General features: G+C 41.2%; 1 protein-coding gene across 1 annotated transcript in view; it reads right to left on the reverse strand.

Annotated features, from left to right (window-relative positions):
* The window catches only part of DOCK2 (dedicator of cytokinesis 2), a 1,423,644-nt gene that overhangs the window by 108,275 nt on the left and 1,296,969 nt on the right, over positions 1-18,400 (reverse strand). Inside the window, exon 47 of the mRNA XM_075599153.1 lies at positions 13,854-13,991. Coding sequence (XP_075455268.1) covers positions 13,854-13,991 — 138 coding nt within the window. The remainder of the gene's footprint in view (positions 1-13,853; positions 13,992-18,400) is intronic.

Raw genomic sequence — 18,400 nt, forward strand, 5'->3', positions numbered from 1 at the left:
TAATGTTTCTCATTGAGGCCACAAAATTCTACCTTTGACCCATCAGTCCAGAGAACATTGTTCCAGAAGTCTTGTTGATCATTTATGTGTTCTTTGGCAAACTTCAGCCGGGCAGCTATGGTTCTTTTTAGAGTGCAGTGGTTTCCTGCTGACTATCCTTCCATGAACACCATTCTTGTTCTGTCTTTTTCTGATGAACACTCACATTAGCCAAGGCGAGAGTGGCTTGCAGATCTTAGATGTTACTCTGGGGTTCTTTGTGACTTCCTGGACGATTTACCGGTTTGTTCTTGGAGAGATTTTGGTAGGTCGACCACTCCTGGGTAGACTGACTGTGGTCTTAAACTTTCTCCATTTGTAGACTATACGTGGATTGGTGGAGCCCCAGATCCTTAGATATGGTTTTGTAACCCTTTCTAGACAAATGGGCATCAATAACTGCTTTACTGAGGTCCCCAGAGATTTCTTTTGATCATGGCATGATGTGTTTCCACACACCTGTATGGTGAAGACCAAACTCACAAAGATCTTTATATATAGTGGGGCCTCCCAAACTGACACCTGAAGATCTACCTAATTATTTAAACACCGGATTCTAATTATCCCCTTAAATTTATCTGATAAAACCAGGGTTTCACTTACTTTTACACATACCCTGACTCTTAATTACTCATTGTTTGTCTAATTCATACATCATTTTCTTTCAAAATACATGGAGTTGGCTAATATAAACCCTATTGGATATTTAAGAAAGTACTGGTTTTGATTAAAAAAGGTTATCATGGAAAAACTTGAGAATTTCCATAATTGTACTTGGGGTTCACAAACTTTTTCTCGTAGATCTGTAGATCTGATATCATTTACCAAGGTTTCTGGTTTGAAAGATACAAAAATCATCACATTTGTTATTTAAAAAAAAATTCACCTTACAGCTTTGCAACCATTTACAACAATCCAGTATTTGGACATAGAAAAATAGATGATTATGTGGAACTCCTCTCTTGGTTATTAACTCTTGAAATGGGATCAAGTTTTGTTTATCTCTATCCAATAAATTGTCCAAGCATGTTATCTTGTATTTTCCAGTATTTAAAAGACTTGAGAGGTTTTGGGTAAGTACTGTATGTATAATGTTTCTGTATCGGTAAGTATTTAGAGATATTACATGATCGTTTAGACCTTTTTCTTACTTCTCTCCATGCTGTTATGGTCTCACTTATCAGTATGTTACTTTTTATTTGCGTGGGATCTCTGCCGCCTTCATGTGTAATATCTTCCTCAGTAACAGTGGGGCAGTCTTCCTAATTTCAGAGAGGAGTAATTATTTTGTATCAAGAATCCAACCCACTACTTGTCATAATAGACATGTAAGGTTATAGCTTATATCTGATAAATTAACTCCACATAATTCCTTTTGTAGCTGTAGTTTTTTCAATGTTATTCTTCTCTACCCTGATTTCCATTAAAAAATGTAAGATTGTTCTGTGAAGTCCTCCTTATGTTTCAATAGCATGGGTAGAGTTTGTAGTGGGTATAATAATGAAATCGGCTTTATTACACAGCCCCTTCCAAAAAGTGACTTTGGGAGATCTAACCAAGAATTTAACTTGTCTACTTTTTTTATGATAGGTGTGAAATTATTCTAGTATAATATATTCAAATCCGGTTCAAACTAAATTCCCAGATACCTCCTGGGTTTCTTAGTGATTGTTAGCGGTAATAACCTCATTGATTATCCAAGATCATTGTTTTCAGATATAATCAGAATTTCTGTCTTAGATAAATATCTTAAAGCTTGCAAACTTACCATACTCCTTAATAACTTTAAGTACCTCTTTTATTCCCTCTGGAAATGAAGAGCAGTACAACATCCGCAAACATGGCCAGTTGTAAGTCCATCTACTACTTTTATACCTTTTAAATATTTCCATTTGTCTCAAATAAGTGTCTCCAACATACATTGTCGAAAGCTATTTCAGCATAAATTGACCATAGCTTGAACCAACAGATTGTGTTTTCTATCTTACCCAACTCACTGTCGTTATCACTTTTCTAATATATGTTTTATTGCAGACCTTCCCTTAAACCAGCAATAAGGGTTTCCTTTTTAAAAATGTTGTTTATTTTTATTACAGGACTGAAGCAGGGGGTCTCTGTAGTTGAGCTGTTAATTTCCGCTTCGGGGAACCCCTGCTTCCAGAGATACCTCCGTAGGGGGTACCAGAATATCTTTTCAATTTAAATGTCCCGATCAATAGGAAGCTGCTCCTAATGACATCATAGCTCCCAATTGGCCCGCATGACTTTTAAACACTGCCATTACGTTAGGCACACAGTTTCTCTGACTGCAGAGATACCGGCACCGCTACGGAGGTAAGTATCTCTGGAATCAGGGGGTCCCCAAAGATGAAATTAACACAGAGAAAATCTTTATTTTATTTTTTTTGGACACGGCTCTGGGGATGATGCAGCCATGGCTGTTTTATTGCCTGCAATTTCTGGCTTTTCCCACAAAAAACAGTTTTCCTTAATCCTGCTTTCCCAGGAAACTGTAATCACGGGGAAAGTCCGGCCACATCTGTACACTACAGTATATCCTTTATTCCTTGTTTACAGTGCCCCTTGACAAATGTAACTCACATTATCGTGAATTGAGTGGAATCAAATATTAAAATGTAAGCTTAAAAAAAATGATGTTAAAAAAAGCAGCAACGCATCAAGGTCTAGGCCTCTTATCAATTTACTGCCCCATGGCCCTGCAAGTTCCAGAGTCGCCACGACACTGCAGTGCAGTTTCCACTGTTTGTGTTATATAAAAGGAAATAGGAAATGACTCATATTACAGAATTCTAAATAATAATAACTTTATTTCATATAGTGCTTTTCTCCCAATGGGGCTCAAAGCACTTCACTATTACAGTATAGTGCGCGGTACACAGCACAGAGGAATTATTACAGACACCCTACCCAGATGACCTTGCAATCTATGTTATTGGTTCCTGAGGCACAGGGAGATAGAGTGACATGCCCAAGGTCACAAGGAGCTGACACCAGGAATCGAACAAGGTTCCCCTGATTTTAAACTCTGTGTCATTGTTTATGGAGTTAGTGACTTCCCTCACTAACTGACTTTTTCCCATAACAAGGGGCTTTTGACAAATGGGGCTTAGCTACAGTCCTTTGCTGCTGAAAGCGATTACAACACTTTGCCTATGGTCCAAATTTACTAAGCAGTCTTCTTTCATAAGACACCTTAATGCACTGGAAAACACTGTGCCATTGGCGTTAATGAGCTATAATATACCTTCCAGCACTGGAAGGTCTCATAAAGCAGCATTATCTTCACAATCCTACACGGTATGAGGTTTTTTTAATAAATCAGTTATGTAGGTTTAGATAAACACTGCATTTTTCCCCACTCTTTATGCTCTTTTTAATTAGTTTTAATGTATTAAGCTTCCTTGGGTTGCTATAGCAACCTTTTTGAAAAGCATGGCACTTCCTCTTTTGAAATAGGCAGACATACTGGGTGCCCGGGGGAACAGGATCATAGCCAGTCGATCATGGGAGAATGGATCGATTGGCAGCTTAGATAATTACATTGCCGTCAAGGTATAAAACTTTTTTAAATGGCAAGAGGGCACACCCCTTTAGGAAGAAGGCAGAAGACGGCTTAGTAAAAATGGGCATATATGTTGCCTTTGATTTAACTTTCAGAAATCATATGTGTAAGGTCCATTATTGCAAGTGCCACTAGCCCTAACTCTTATCAATATTTACAAGGACAGAATTGGTACACTGTGATTGTGTGAATTATAACAAAATCCTTCCAAAGAAGAGAAAATCCCTTTCGATTGAATGCTTAAAGAACAGAAAAGCAAAGGGACCTTTATGACCTTCTTATTGCTAATATTACCTTGAAAATGTATGATTGTAATTTGAAAAGTAGTGGTACTCAGAGCAATCTACATTTAATAGGAATAGAATAAAAATGCGGCAACAGGAATGCCAGAGAAGAGGAAATCATGGCAGCGCAAATGTTTAAAGAACAGAAATGGAAATAGATATTTATGACTAAAATTACATTCTAAATGTAGGATTTGAAAGTAAAAAGTAGTGGTACACTTAAAGCAGTCAGTGCACACCTGCATTGCCCCAGAAGGTGGATGCCTGATGGGGCTCCCCAAGAGCTGCTCCCCTCTGCAAAGGACCAGCGTGCTAAGAGTTAACATTTGTTTGTACTTTGTGGAATGTCAACCCCACCCACTGGAATGTTAATGAGCCAAATGGACAAAGAACTTTGTATTCGCAGCTGCGTTCAATCTGAACCCCTTCTGTGTCGCCCCAAAGGCGCACGCCTGATGGGGCTCCCCAAGAGCTTCTCCCCTATGCAAAGGACCAGCGTGCTAAGCGTTAACATTTGTTTGTACTTTGTGGAACGTCAACCCCACCCACTGGAATGTTAATGAGCCAAGAGGACAAAGAACTTTGTATTCGCAGCTGCATTCAATCTGAACCATTTCAGTGTACATCTGCATCGCCCCAAATGCGGACGCCCAATGGGGCTCCCCAAGATCTGCTCCCCTCTTTGGTGCAGCCGATGGGCAGCTAAAGAGTGTGAGTCATTTGCTGCCGTTTGCTGATGTTAAAGCTTCCTTATTTCAATTTGTAACACACCAGGCCTTTATCACCTTTACCCAGTTTCCAACTCTATCTGTCCATGAAATGTTTGTGAATTGACTGTATAACCTCTGTTCTTTTAATGTAACCATGTATTGTTATAACTCTGTGCCCAGGACATGCTTGAAAACGAGAGGTAACTCAATGTATTACTTCCTGGTAAAACATTTTTAGAAATAAAATAAATCAAAATTCAATAACGTAACCCCTTAACAAAGTTATGCTCCTCCAGTTAACAATACAAAGTTACAATACATACTGTAATGTCTATTCAATGGTTCCCTATAACTACCTCATCTTCCTTGTTCTTCTGAATAATTGTGAGTAGATTTACTAGCTACAGTATGCACTTTTTAACCCAGGCCTGTGCTGAAAAGCAGGCATACAGTAAGCTTATAAGGTTCCATATTAAAATGTATTTAGGAGTAAAGTTACATAGTTACATAATAATTGAGGTTGAAAAAAAAGACGTACTGTACGTCCATCAAGTTCAACCTATGCTAAAATTTAGAAAACAGATACTTTATCCTATATCTATACTTCCTTATTGATGTATGTACAGTATGTATATCTTTATTTATGTAGCGCCATTAGTGTACATAGCACTTCACAGTAGTAATACACGTGATCCAGAGGAAGGCAAACAAAAAAAACCCAGTGTCATATCATCCAATGGAAAAGTACCCGGGCGCTATCTCAATGAGGAGTGTTGGGAAAAAAATGTATATAGATATTTTACAACCTATTTGGGGTTTTTTTTCCCCTTAGCTTCGTGGTGCCCTCCTGTGACTCTGACCCCAACAGGATCTATCCAGGACCCTTGATAGTAGTTGGAACACAGAAAAGAAAGGGGGGATCACAGGTTGAGGGATAATGGAGGATGTTAATAATCTCTACCAGGTATCCACTTGGGTGTATCAATATCCAAATGGATTATCTGGACTGTGATGAAAGGGGGGGGAGGGGTGATATGTAAAGTGATATAAAAATGTCACTTACACGGCCTTGTGCTAATGCATCAAGGTATTTTTTATTCTTCCTTCTTCCCTCTGGCGTGGATCTCCTTCGGTCCTTCTTGCGATCGTCCTTCTTTGGTCTACACGATGTCCTCCTTGTTCTTGTTTCAGTCTCCTCCTGCTCGAAATCGAGGTGTTCCTCATAAAAAGGGAACAAGTTAGATCGAAACAAATACAAGCATAAATACTGTATAATAGCGGCCAAAGTGGGGGGGAGAAAAATCAAAAAAGAAGAAATCAACAAATGAAGCAGAGTTAACTGCAAACACTCACACGGGCCAGTGTGAGTGTAGTCCTAAAATTGTATATTTTCTTCCCTCTTGGTGTTGGTAATTCTGGTTTCAGGAGTATATAACTCCTTAGCAGAAATCTAGATGCCCAGGTCTCTCTCATAAGACGTCAGCAGGACAATCAGATATAGATGTAAGTCAAATGGCAATCTGAGGTGGCCTTAGGTGGGGAGGGGGAGGGTGGAACAAATATAAATACTGAATTATAATAATTCTAAGTTCTGCAACGGAGTTATATACTCCATTTCCATAGATACCATTTTAGGACTACACTCACACTGGCCCGTGTGAGTGTTTGCAGTTAACTCTGCTTCATTTGTTGATTTCTTCTTTTTTGATTTCTCTCCCCCCACTTTGGCCGCCATTATATAGTATTTATGCTTGTATTTGTTTCGATCTAACTTCTTCCCTTTTTATGAGAGGAACACCTCGATTTAGAGCAGGAGGAGACTGAAGCAAGAACAAAGAGGACATCGTGTATACCAAAGAAGGACGATCGCAAGAAGGACCGAAGGAGATCCACGCCAGAGGGAAGAAGGAAGAATAAAAGATACCTTGATGCATTAGCACTTGCACAAGGCCGTGTAAGTGACATTTTTATATCACTTTACATATCACCCCCCCTTTCATCACAGTCCAGATAATCCATTTGGGTATTGATACACCGAAAGATTAGAGATTATTAACATCCTCCATTATCCTTCAACCTGTGCTCCCCCTTTCTTTTCTGTGTTCTAACTCACATCATCCAATGAAATTTCATAAGGGAAAAAAATAAATTCCTTCCTGACTCCTAGAATTGGCAATCGGATTATTCCCTGGATCATGTTTACTTAATTTGTATATCCCTGTATACCGTTCCTTTCTAAAAAGATGTCCAACCTTTTTTTTTTTAACAAATCTATTGTAATGGCAATCAGATTTCTCCCTGGATCAACATCTTTCCTGTGTTTACTTATTTGGTACTGTTTATCCCTGTATACCTTCCTTTCTAGAAAGATGTCCAACGGTTTTTTGAAGATATCTATTGTATCTGCTATCACAGTCTCCATGGGTAATGAATTCCACATTTTAACTGCCCTTACTGTAAAGAACCCTTTCCTTTGTTGCTGGTGAAATCTCCTTTCCTACAACCTTAAGGGATTTCCCCGAGTCCTTTGTGTGGCCCTTGGGATGAATAGTTCTTTTGAAAGCTCCCTGTACTGTCCCCGAATATATTTGTATATAGTTATCATATCCCCTCTTCGACGCCTCTAAAGAGTGACATACTTTGCTCATTTGCATGTCATTACCCAGAACCGCTGGCTGTATTGGAAGCACTGTTTGCTAAGAGATAATGGGGAAAGACAGGGTTGCAGTCCTGTCTGAGACATGTAAATGCACCACAAGTTGTATTTTTATTTACTGGGCACTGTACGGTGGAGTTATTTTGTCACTTTTTTTACACACCATAACTTTTTCATAATTTACACAAACACTACAGAACTAATGATATTAAATGGTGAACGTTGATAATAGTAGTTAAAGAAACATCAGGTAGAAACAAAAGCAACATTAATGGTTTTATGCATCAAGCTAATTCTTAACGGCAAGTATTCTATTAATGAAAAATATCCCTGCAGCACATGTCAAATGTAAAACGTATACTTGATATATTTGATTAACTTTTCTGTGATGTCATTGAGGGCAAACAGCTGCCGTCAGCCATATAGTTTCATGTAAAACCTAGATTATAAAACCTATGAGAACGAAGTGATAAATGATCTTATTACATGAAATTAATTATTACAGTATGGCTGGATCTTCTCTGATTGCCTGCATCTGTTTGCCTTTGACACAAGTTCACAGGTTGCATGGAGCAAACAGGTAGCAAAAAAATCTTCCAATTTTGTAAGACTTGTATGTATTTGTGTAGCTAACAAATGCTCATTTTAAAAACAAACATTAATGACTGGGAGTCATCAAAACACGATCTGGCCTTTAGCGGCCGAATCAGCGATATCTGCTATTGACTGTAATGGCAAGTATCGTCAATTAGGCCGCGATAGCTTGAATCTTTCTTTGATGACTCCCGGTGAATAAGTCTAATACAGCTTAAGAACTCTAACCTATGCACTCCACATGATATTGTATTATTTAAAATATGCAGGTGTTTACATTTTCATTTATGATTTATTAAAAAAGGACAATAGAATTTAGATCTATAACTACAGCTTTGAAAATGTATCACTTTGTGGTTGACCAAAAGTATTTGCTAGACATACACTGTTGATAATTATAATACGTATATTTGCTGTGTGTATATGTGTAAGTGAATAAGTGGACAGCAGTGTCAGTGTATTGGTAAGTAGGTACATGTGAGTAAGAAGAGGGCTACATGTGAATACCTCTGCATGACTGTGGGCGAGCAAGTAAACAGTGTGAATGTGGATGTGTTTGTATAATTTTGTTCGCCTAAGTAGACTATCAAATGACAATGTGTTAATTAGTAGGGTTGAGTGAGTGCACATTTAAGTATTACACTGAATGATACTACGTAACTCTGTGCACTTGAGCATCCTATGCATTTTTAACCAGAGTGCTATACTAAACTATATCTCTTCCTATTGAATTGCTATACTAAACTAGATCTCCCTATTGGATTGACATACTGAACGACATATCTACCTATTAATAGGGACCTTTGTTTGTAATTGTGCTGATGTGTGTAACTAAGTTTGTGTGGTACAAAATCTGAAATCAAAAATGGTTTCCTACAAGCAAACTGAAAACTTATCCTAAGCATGTGTAACGGTGTTTCCCCCACCCGGTGGGAGGTTTGGCCATTACTGGTCTTGTATGGTGCATGATACCCGCTGGTAACAGGAGGGCTGAGCTGTCCGCCGGTGGTAGTGGGGACACAGGATCAGGTTTCTGGGGTACATTACCCACATGGTTCTCTAGCAGTGCAGTGCCTCCATCTGCTGTAGGCTCCATATAGGTGAAGATGATCTCCTACAGTAGAACTAATCACCTCTCCTTCAGTAAGCTCACACACCAGGCAGGAGGTATAACAACAGGAACATTTTTATTATCTCAGTCTGTACAGCACAGTAACAAGGCAGGTCTCTGCCAATTGCAGTCTCTGGGATGGTCAGCTGGAGGATGGTCCCTGGACCTACACTACAGGCCAAGGGCACCGGCAGCAGTCGTTGCTCTTCCCTGGGCCTCTAGCAGGATCAGGGATATAGGGTATCACTCACTTTCCCCCGAAGGGAAAAGGAACAGAGTAGGCCAAGCTCCAGGCAATCCTGTGTGATCCATGCCTCTCTCAAGGGGGAGAGGCAATGACTAAATTTGGGGCGGCACCACCCTTAAGTACAGCAAGGAAGAGGGCACCATGTCTGTCCCATGATTGGACATTTTCAGGTCTGATGTCATCACCACCCCTGTCACTCAAGTGCAGCACCAGAGAGTGGGGAAACCCCATGTTGACTACTGGCAGGCCTACTCTTACCAGGGTTTGCTGCCAGGAGTAGGGCAGGTTAGTAGCCATAGATGGCATGGCTACACAAGAACAAAATATGATTTGCTATAGTGCGCTTTATGTAAAAGATAATGCACAGGAATATACACTATGGGACTCTGCAACGCTGCCTTGCGCTGACGCGCTGTTTGTTGGGACTTTGGGACGCCACCTCATGGTGATACATCAGTGATTTGGTCCCCTTGGTCCTACCTTCTCCCTTCCTCCTATCTGGAACCATTGTTCACCGCAGTTTGTTTCCGGCTGAGAATAGGAGTAGCTGCACATCCCCTGAGTTCCTGCTGGATGGTAGTTCAGAGGTGTCATACAACTTGTGGGAGCAGGACGTGTGAGCGGAGCAGCAGTTTCCAGCGTCTGGCGAATGAGTATTACTCATTACGTGCTTTAATATTTTCTATGTTTCTGAGTGCGCATTTGTTGGAGTTTTATGGAACATTAAATTTTGTATCTTAATATAATACACTAGGATCGGGCGCTTTCTTCTCTTTTTATCTTCTAGATCCAGTGGGTCGTTGTTCCTTTCTGAAAGCTGCCTACATCCATACAGAGGGCTACTACCCTTCCATCTTTATAGGACATTGCCATCCAAGGGTTTTGTGGACTCTGATTCACCTCATCCATTGTGGTTTTATTATCATTTTTATATTTTCCTACACTCCCCCAAGCACACTTATTTTATTGATTATATGTATATATATATATATATATATATATTTTTTTTTATACATGCATGTTTATATGTTATATTTGAACAGTCATTGGTAATACTAGTTTGTTATTTATTTAGTTTTATTTATTTTATATTTTTATTTCTGGTATAGTGCTAGAGCATCATTTTTGATATATATTAGGTTTCATCATTATATATATATGGCACTGAGTGCTCATTTGCATGTCATTTCCCAGAATCCCTTGCTGCAGTGGAAGCGCTGTATGCTGGGTGACAATGGGGAAAGACAGGGTTGCAGACCTGTCTAAGACATGCAAATGAACATACAGTAATATTTACAGTTGCTTTATATATATATATATATATATATATATATATATATATATATATATATATATATATATTTTATACATTGATTATACAGTTAGTGGGTAATATATTGCAGACAGATACTTAAATTGCAGTCTTTTTTGTATATATATATATATATATATATATATATATATATATATATATATATATATATATATAGCAAATGGAAATATTACTGTATGCTCATTTGCATGTCTAAGACAAGTCTGCAACCCCGCCTTTCACCATTATCATCCAGCACACAGCACTTCCACTGCAGCAAGGGATTCTGGGAAATGACATGCAAATGCACACACAGTGTCACCTTTTGCTTCAAACCCATTTTTAACATGGTTCCCTATAGGCTTAAGCTTGCTGCATGGTCACAGCTTTGAGCACAGCCAGGGTTAAGATGCATAGCTGGAAAACCCACCCACAGACAGCCGTTTCGACCTTAATGGGTCTCATCAGTGTGGGGTTGGTTAACTGGCTATGCAATGAAGCAATGAGGTTGGAGTTAGTGCTCTGTGCTGGGTGATAATGGTGAAAGGCGGGGTTGCAGACCTGTCTAAGACATGCAAATGAGCATACAGTAATATTTCCATTTGCTATATGCTTTGCTGTGGAGGGTTTTTGTCACTTTTTTTTTACACCACCATAACTTAACTAAGTATGGTAAAACATATCCTTGCTTCATTTTTGCATAGCCAGTATAACCAACCCCACACTGATAAGACCCATCCAGGTCGAAACGGCTGTCTATGGGTGGGTTTGCTGGTTATGCATATTAACCCTGGCTGTGCTCAAAACTGTGACCATGCAGCAAGCTTAAACCTATAGTGAACCATATTAATGGTTTTGAAGCAAAAGGTGACACTGTGTGTGCATTTGCATGTCATTTCCCAGAATCCCTTGCTGCAGTGGAAGTGCTGTGTGCTGGGTGATAATGGTGAAAGGCGGGGTTGCAGACCTGTCTAAGACATGCAAATGAGCATACAGTAATATTTCCATTTGCTATATGCTTTGCTGTGGAGGGTTTTTGTCACTTTTTTTACCCACCATAACTTAACTAAGTGTATATATATAATGTTAATTAATTGTAATTATACAATATTAAGTATTAATACAAAACTTTTATTCTGATACATCTGTTATCATTTCCAACTTGCTAACAAGTATATAAAAAACAGTTTCCATGTGAGAAAGAAGGTACAACATACAAGCAAAAATTAACATTTATATGAAAACTAAAAGACCAAAATACATAAATGTGTTTGCTTCTCTCTGTTTTAGTTACCTGCTAAATTTATGCACAGTGAATATTCTCACTTTTTTTTTTGTATCCCCTACAGTATCTGTAGGAAAAAGAAAGCTGACATTTTGCCTTACTGGATGGGAAATGATTCAAACAGCAAAGATCAGGTGTTAGTGACGGTTATAAATCACTCGTAAGAAATATCGGTGGCCAAAAACAGCTGTTTAAGAAGAATTTCATTTCTTAACCCTTTGGCTAATGGAGGTGGTGACATAGCAGGAAGGTATGATTCAATATTGGTTGCAGGGTATAGCTAATGTAATTAGAAGTAGTTGCTATGTTATGGTAAAGGCTTCATGGGACAATAAAAAACCGGGCTATAGCTCTGTTTTCAAAGGAAACAAATATTAACGAAACAATCAATTGTTTTCTTCCCCAGACTTTCACTATATAAATAATATTTGGACAGTTTTGTGTGGAATGTGAATTGAGAAGACCACACTGCACATTGTTATGTTACATCATTTAACTGAGGCAAGCAAAGACTATAAGGAGAGAGGTTTGAAGTTTTCTGTTAAATTAGCAAAGATGTGAACTTTGCTAATTTATTTCCTCAAACATCTACTTTTTTTTTTTATCTTGTGACATTTTTTTTTATCTTCAGGCAATCGAAAAATATTTTTACACAAAATGCCAAATAAAGCAAAATGTGTTGTGAACCAACTTTGAATTAATTTGCACATTTCTAATTACAGATGCAGCCATCAGTATCCGATCACTTGCCTGGGTAAAAACTAAGGCATCTCACAGTAAATGCCTCAACATGCCTCAACATTTCTGTGAGATTCCTAATGGCCCATCGGATTAACACAGCAGGGGTCCCTGCCGTCCCATTCAGTTTGAATGGGACTGCAGGGACCCCCTGCTGTGTTAATCTGATGGGACATTAGTCTGGCTGCAGAAATCTCACAGAAATGTTGCAGTTTATTGGTAGATTGCCCCTGATTTTCCAAGGCAAGTGATCGGATACTGGTGGCTGCATCTGTATTAACACATTCCGAATTTCTATGGGTTTACTCTGGGATCAGCACTGAAAATATGGAGATTGCTCCTGGTGACACATTTTTTGTGTTTATTTTAAAATTTATTTACATTTTTAATATAGATTTGAAGCCGAGGGTCTCCGAAGCTGGATTGCATTCAATTCAGCTCCGGGGACCCCTACTTCCTGATATACTTACCATGGAAGAGGGTACCGTATCAGCCTAGACAGGGCTATCAATATGGCGGCTTTAAATGCCCCACGTCCTTCTGGTCAATAGGAAGCAGCAACATCAGCCTTTGCGCCAACCACATGACATGGGACATTTAAACCTTGCACAGATACCAGCACCCCGTCCAGGGTAAGTATCCCGGGGAGCAGGGGGTTCCCAGACCGCCAGAGACTCCCTGCTTCAAAACTATTTTTTTAAAGGTGTCAACAAGATTCTGGTCCTTTAAAAGCAGAACAAAACAAAGCCATATTTTTTTTTTAATATCTCAATGATTGCTAAACACTCAACAATGTGCAAATCACTAAGCCATTTTCCAGAGACAAAACAAAGAAAGTTATTGCAATCTACATTTACAAACCTGTGTTATTCTTCTGGGTGATTAACACTATTAGCCCCTATTTACTCAGGATTACAAATACACAAAAAGTCCTGACCTTAATTAAATGCGGCTGAGTTTCTAACAAGAATATCCTTGTGTAATAGTGCATGAAACATACATCAGGGGTTGTCTTCCCATGAGGCAGCAACTCATTGAGTTCAGCATTGTGGTAACACATTTGACCTCTTTCACTTTTTTTGCTGGTGTAAGAAAATTCAGATTGTAATTGGTTGTGGCCTCACTGCTATAGTACATACTACCAGTAACTGAAAATATAAGTCAGGAAACATCATTTTGATGTAATCAAAGTAGTTGGTTTTTACAAGAGAAAAAAAATCCATACAAACTTACTATAACATATACCCGTTTAAATCAGAATATACTGGGAAAGGACAAACAGTTATCACCTTACCAGTTCCCGTGCACCATATTGCTTTTCTACTTTGATTTTCAAACTCTTAAAGCACTCCTCCATTCGTTCATGGAAAGGACGCAGGTCATCAGTAACTCTTTTTTCGTGGATCCGGATTCCGGCACCAAGTAAGGGTGTCTATAATTAAGAAGAGATCTGAATTATAGTTGCTGTTCTGTAATCACTAACATAGTATTAGATAGTAGAAACCTCACTTATTTCCATTTTTATTAAATACAGGATCAAAATGAATATCCATAATAAAACTTGTATTATTTTTTTTATGCTGTATTTATTGAGCACTATGTGGAACAGTGGGGGCAAAAGGATATAAGGTGCATAACAAATAAATGCACAACGTTTTATGCACAATAACATGATAGGTTATTCACTTTTAAAAGGGAACAAGGGAAATTAAAATTGGTCTTTCTTAGAGCTGCAAAGCCTAACATTTAATTCTTGAACAAATAATCAATTAAGCTTTACAAATGTTGGTATTTGTTCTGCTAATCACAACCTACAGCAAATGATTCCTCTAGGATCAAAATGGCTACTAAAACTTTAAACACTAAAGTCATGTAACACTGTTACACATAAGTTTTTTTTCTTATTTGCATTAACCATGCTTATTGTAAATGATAGAATTATTTGCATTTGCCTTCCTCTTACTACCTACTCCTACTTGATTTTAAATAAGTACTAAAAACTTCAACCAATTAATATACACATTATTGATGATTCCTTTTTCTTAATTACTGTGCTTGGGGAAGAGCTTAAATTGGCATAGACATCCTGTGTTTTATACCATGTTTTACAATAATTAATAAGCTCCAAGGCAAGTTTTATGTAGTATATAAAAACAAGTGTGAAAATGGGAATGATGTTAGTTTGAACAGAATTTCAAGCAAATTGCCATACTTTGATAAATTATCTAGGGTGGAGGAGTTGCTCAGTGAATAAAGACACTGACTCTGTAAACAATGACACCGAGTTAGAATCAGGGGAACCTGGTTCAATTTCCAAGAATCAGCTCCATGTCACCTTGGGCAAGTCACTTTATCTCCCTGTGCCTCAAGCACCAACATCATAGATTGTAAGCTCATCTGGACAGGGTCTGTGTCTGTAAAAATCCTGTGTGTGGCGTGCCGCGCACTACAATGTAATTGTGAAGTGCTTTGAGTCCCATTGGGAGAAAAGTGCTATATGAAATAAATATACAATAACACAGCAGTGCACAAAGTGGGGGGGCACCCCCCAAGGGGATGGGAGAATTTCTAGGGGATGTGCGGTGGCTACAGAGGTCCCGCGCTCTCCCCCAAGGCACTTAAATTAAGTGCCGGGGGGGGGGGCCACATGAGGCCTCTGCAGCTTCACTTACCTGATCTTCGGCGACGTGTCGCCATGGTAACCGGGGTCACGTGACATCACGTCACATGAACCCGTGACGTCATTTGACGCCGGAGCCGAGGAGGAGAGGGGGCGTGAGGCAGAAGCTAAGGATGCAGGGAGGATGGAACGCAAGTTAAAAACTTTGCGCACCTCTGCAATAACAAATCCAGCACAAGGGAGAGTGACGACAAAATGATTGATAGATCGCTCACAAAACTCAGTTAAATGAGTAGCATGAAAGTATACCTAAAATATATATGATATTAATGATGTAGTCCACTTATCTTGAAATAAAAAAAAAAAAAAAAAAAATTGCCAACCCTACCATCTACAGTACAAAATACACCTGTTTTGTGTCTATTCATATACTGTTCCTTGATTTTCAGTGTGACAGCCCATTAATAATCTACAGGGCAATTTAATTTCTGAAATACTTCCAAGTATTCTCTGAACAGCTGTGGAGCTTATTTATAAAGCATATACTGTCTTCAGGTTAGTGCTATGTGGACTTCAGGAATATGGTGAGAGGAACTAGAGAGAGCATTTACGGCTCTTTAAAATGCTTCTTAGCAGATGAACAGAATTCCACCGCAGTGACATTTGCAGGGTAAAATTAACACGTGCAGGTCATAAGAAAATAATGTAGGAATGGGGGTTTGGAGTTTCTAGAGCAATGGGAGCCCTTTTCTGTGAGGTGCTATATTTATGCTAGGGACATATTGCACCTCAATGAAGAGGGATCTTCTGTGCTAAGGGGAGAATATTAAAAAGGTTGGAGGAGATTTTAAACTAGAAAATTGGGGGGAGGGACAAGAAACAGATAATGAACTAGACAGAATATATAGGAATGGGGGGAAAGCCAGTGATCATGGAGGGAGAATGGAGGGAAGTGGGAGTTTGGCAGGCATGGAGACACCCATAATAAATACAGATAATATGAGTAAACTTCTAAAAACAATAAAAACTCTGTTTTTGACATGTTAAGTTTAAGTCGGCGAAGGGCCATCCAGGATGATATCGCAGCGAGACATTCAGAAACTTTGGTCTGTACAGCAGGTGTAAGGTCAGGGGTTGAAAAGTAAATGTGCGTGTCGTCAGAATAGAGGTGATATTTGAACCCAAGAGATGTGATTTCGTCACCTAGCGAGAGTGTGTATAGAGAAAAGAGCAGAGTTTCCAGGACAGAGCCCTGTGGTACCCCCACAGAGAGAATTCGAAGGAGGTGTTAGCAGAAGAGACACTGAAAGAGCTTTGCTCCAATACCAAGAGTATGGAGAATGTGAAGGAGAAGAGGGTGGTCGACAGTATCAAATGCTGCAGAGAGTTCGAGTAATATGGGCAGAGTGTAATGACCTCTGTCTTTGGCAGTATGGAGGTCATTAGTTATTTTAGTGAGGGCTGTTTCAGTGAGTGAGCAGTGTGAAAGCCAGATTGTAGAGCAGGCATGTCAAAATCGCGGCCCACGGGCCGCGATTGCGGCCCACACCGAGTATCTGTGCGGCCCACCAAATGTGTCCCGGTTACGGCGGTGGTGAAGAGGATGCGGCAGCTGGTAAGTATTTTCTGTGTGAGTGAATGCTGCCAGGTGATTGGATGAAGGGCCGCATGGGTTTGAATGAAGGAGGCGGGAATTAGAATGCCGGCCGGGATGCAGGGGATTGGTCGCAGGCAGGTCAGAGGAAGCCGGGGGCGGGGCTTCCACTTTGTGCAGAGCACACGGTGAGTGTGTCTCTGCCTTCCCGCTCCTCTGCCTGCTGCGCGATGTCCCCCGCCGGGCAGGCAGCCACAGGGACCTGGGGTAGAGGCACTCACCCCCCTTGCCGCTGACCCCCCTTGCCACTAACCCCCCTTTGGCGCTGACCCCCCTTGCCGCTAACCCCCCTTTGGCACTGACCCCCCTTGCCGCTGACCCTCCTTGCCGCTGACCCCCCTTGCCGCTGACCCCCTTTGGCGCTGACCCCCCTTGCCGCTCACCCCCTTTGGTGCTCACCCCCCTTGCCGCTCACCCCCTTTCTGCGCCCCCCCCTTGCCGCTCACCCCTTTCTGCCCCCCCCCCCTTGCACCCTTGGCACTCCCTATGCCCCCGGTCCGCATGTTGCAGAAGATGGGCGTGGGGGCGGGCAGTGGTGGTGCACGATCGCGAGGCTCAAAAAGCAGGCCTTTCTTCTGTCCCGCGCCCCCCCCACCCCCTATCCATCCGTCCGTCGCTGTTCTCCACTTTGTGTGGGGTGTGGGGGGGAGTGTGTGTGTGGGGGGGAGAGTGTGTGTGTGGGGGGGAGTGTGTGTAGGGGGGGGGAGTGTGTGTGGGGGGGGAGTGTGTGTATGTGGGGTGGGGGAGTGTGTGTATGTGGGGGGAGAGTGTGTGTATGTGGGGGGAGAGTGTGTGTATGTGGGGGTGTGTGTATGTGGGGGGTGGGGAGTGTGTGTATGTGGGGGGGGGTGTGTATGTGGGGGGAGTGTGTGTATGTGGGGGGTGGGGGAGTGTGTGTATGTGGGGGGTGGGGGAGTGTGTGGATGTGGGGGGGGAGAGTGTATGTGGGGGGGGTGGAGAGTGTGGGGGGGGAGAGTCTGTATGGGGGGCGAGAGTGTATGGGTGGAGAGAGTGTGTGTGTGGGGGGGGGAGTGTGTATCAGTGGTTGTATGTGTGTGTGTGTGTGTGTGTGTGTGTGTGTGTGTGTGTGTGTGTGTGTGTGTGTGTGTGTGTGTGTGTGTGTGTGTGTGTGTGTGTGTGTGTGTGTGTGTGTGTGTGTGTGTGTGTCTGTGCAGGCCAGCAGAGACTGTGTGGGTGTCTGTGTGTGGTCAATGTCTTTGTTGGTCTGTCTGTGTGTGTGTCTGTAGGTCAGTGGCTGTGTACGTCTGTGCAGGACAGAGAGAGAATGGGGGGGGAGAGAAGAGAGGGGGAGAGAGAGAGAGAGGGGATTGAGCGAATGGGGGGGAGAAGGGAGATGGGTGGGGAGACAGAGAATAGAGGGGATTGAGCGAATGGGGGTGGGGAGGGAAGGGAGAGAGAATAGGGGGAGACAATGGGAGAGGGTGAGAGAAAATGGGGGGGGAAGTAGAGAGAGAATGAGGACAGGGCCGCCAACAGGCCCGGTGAGTCAGTCAACCACCCTCTCTCTCTCCCCCACCCTTTCTCCCCCATCCTCTCTCCCCATCCT

Source organism: Ascaphus truei, chromosome 5 (assembly GCF_040206685.1).
Source record: "Ascaphus truei isolate aAscTru1 chromosome 5, aAscTru1.hap1, whole genome shotgun sequence".
Classification (NCBI taxonomy): domain Eukaryota; kingdom Metazoa; phylum Chordata; class Amphibia; order Anura; family Ascaphidae; genus Ascaphus; species Ascaphus truei.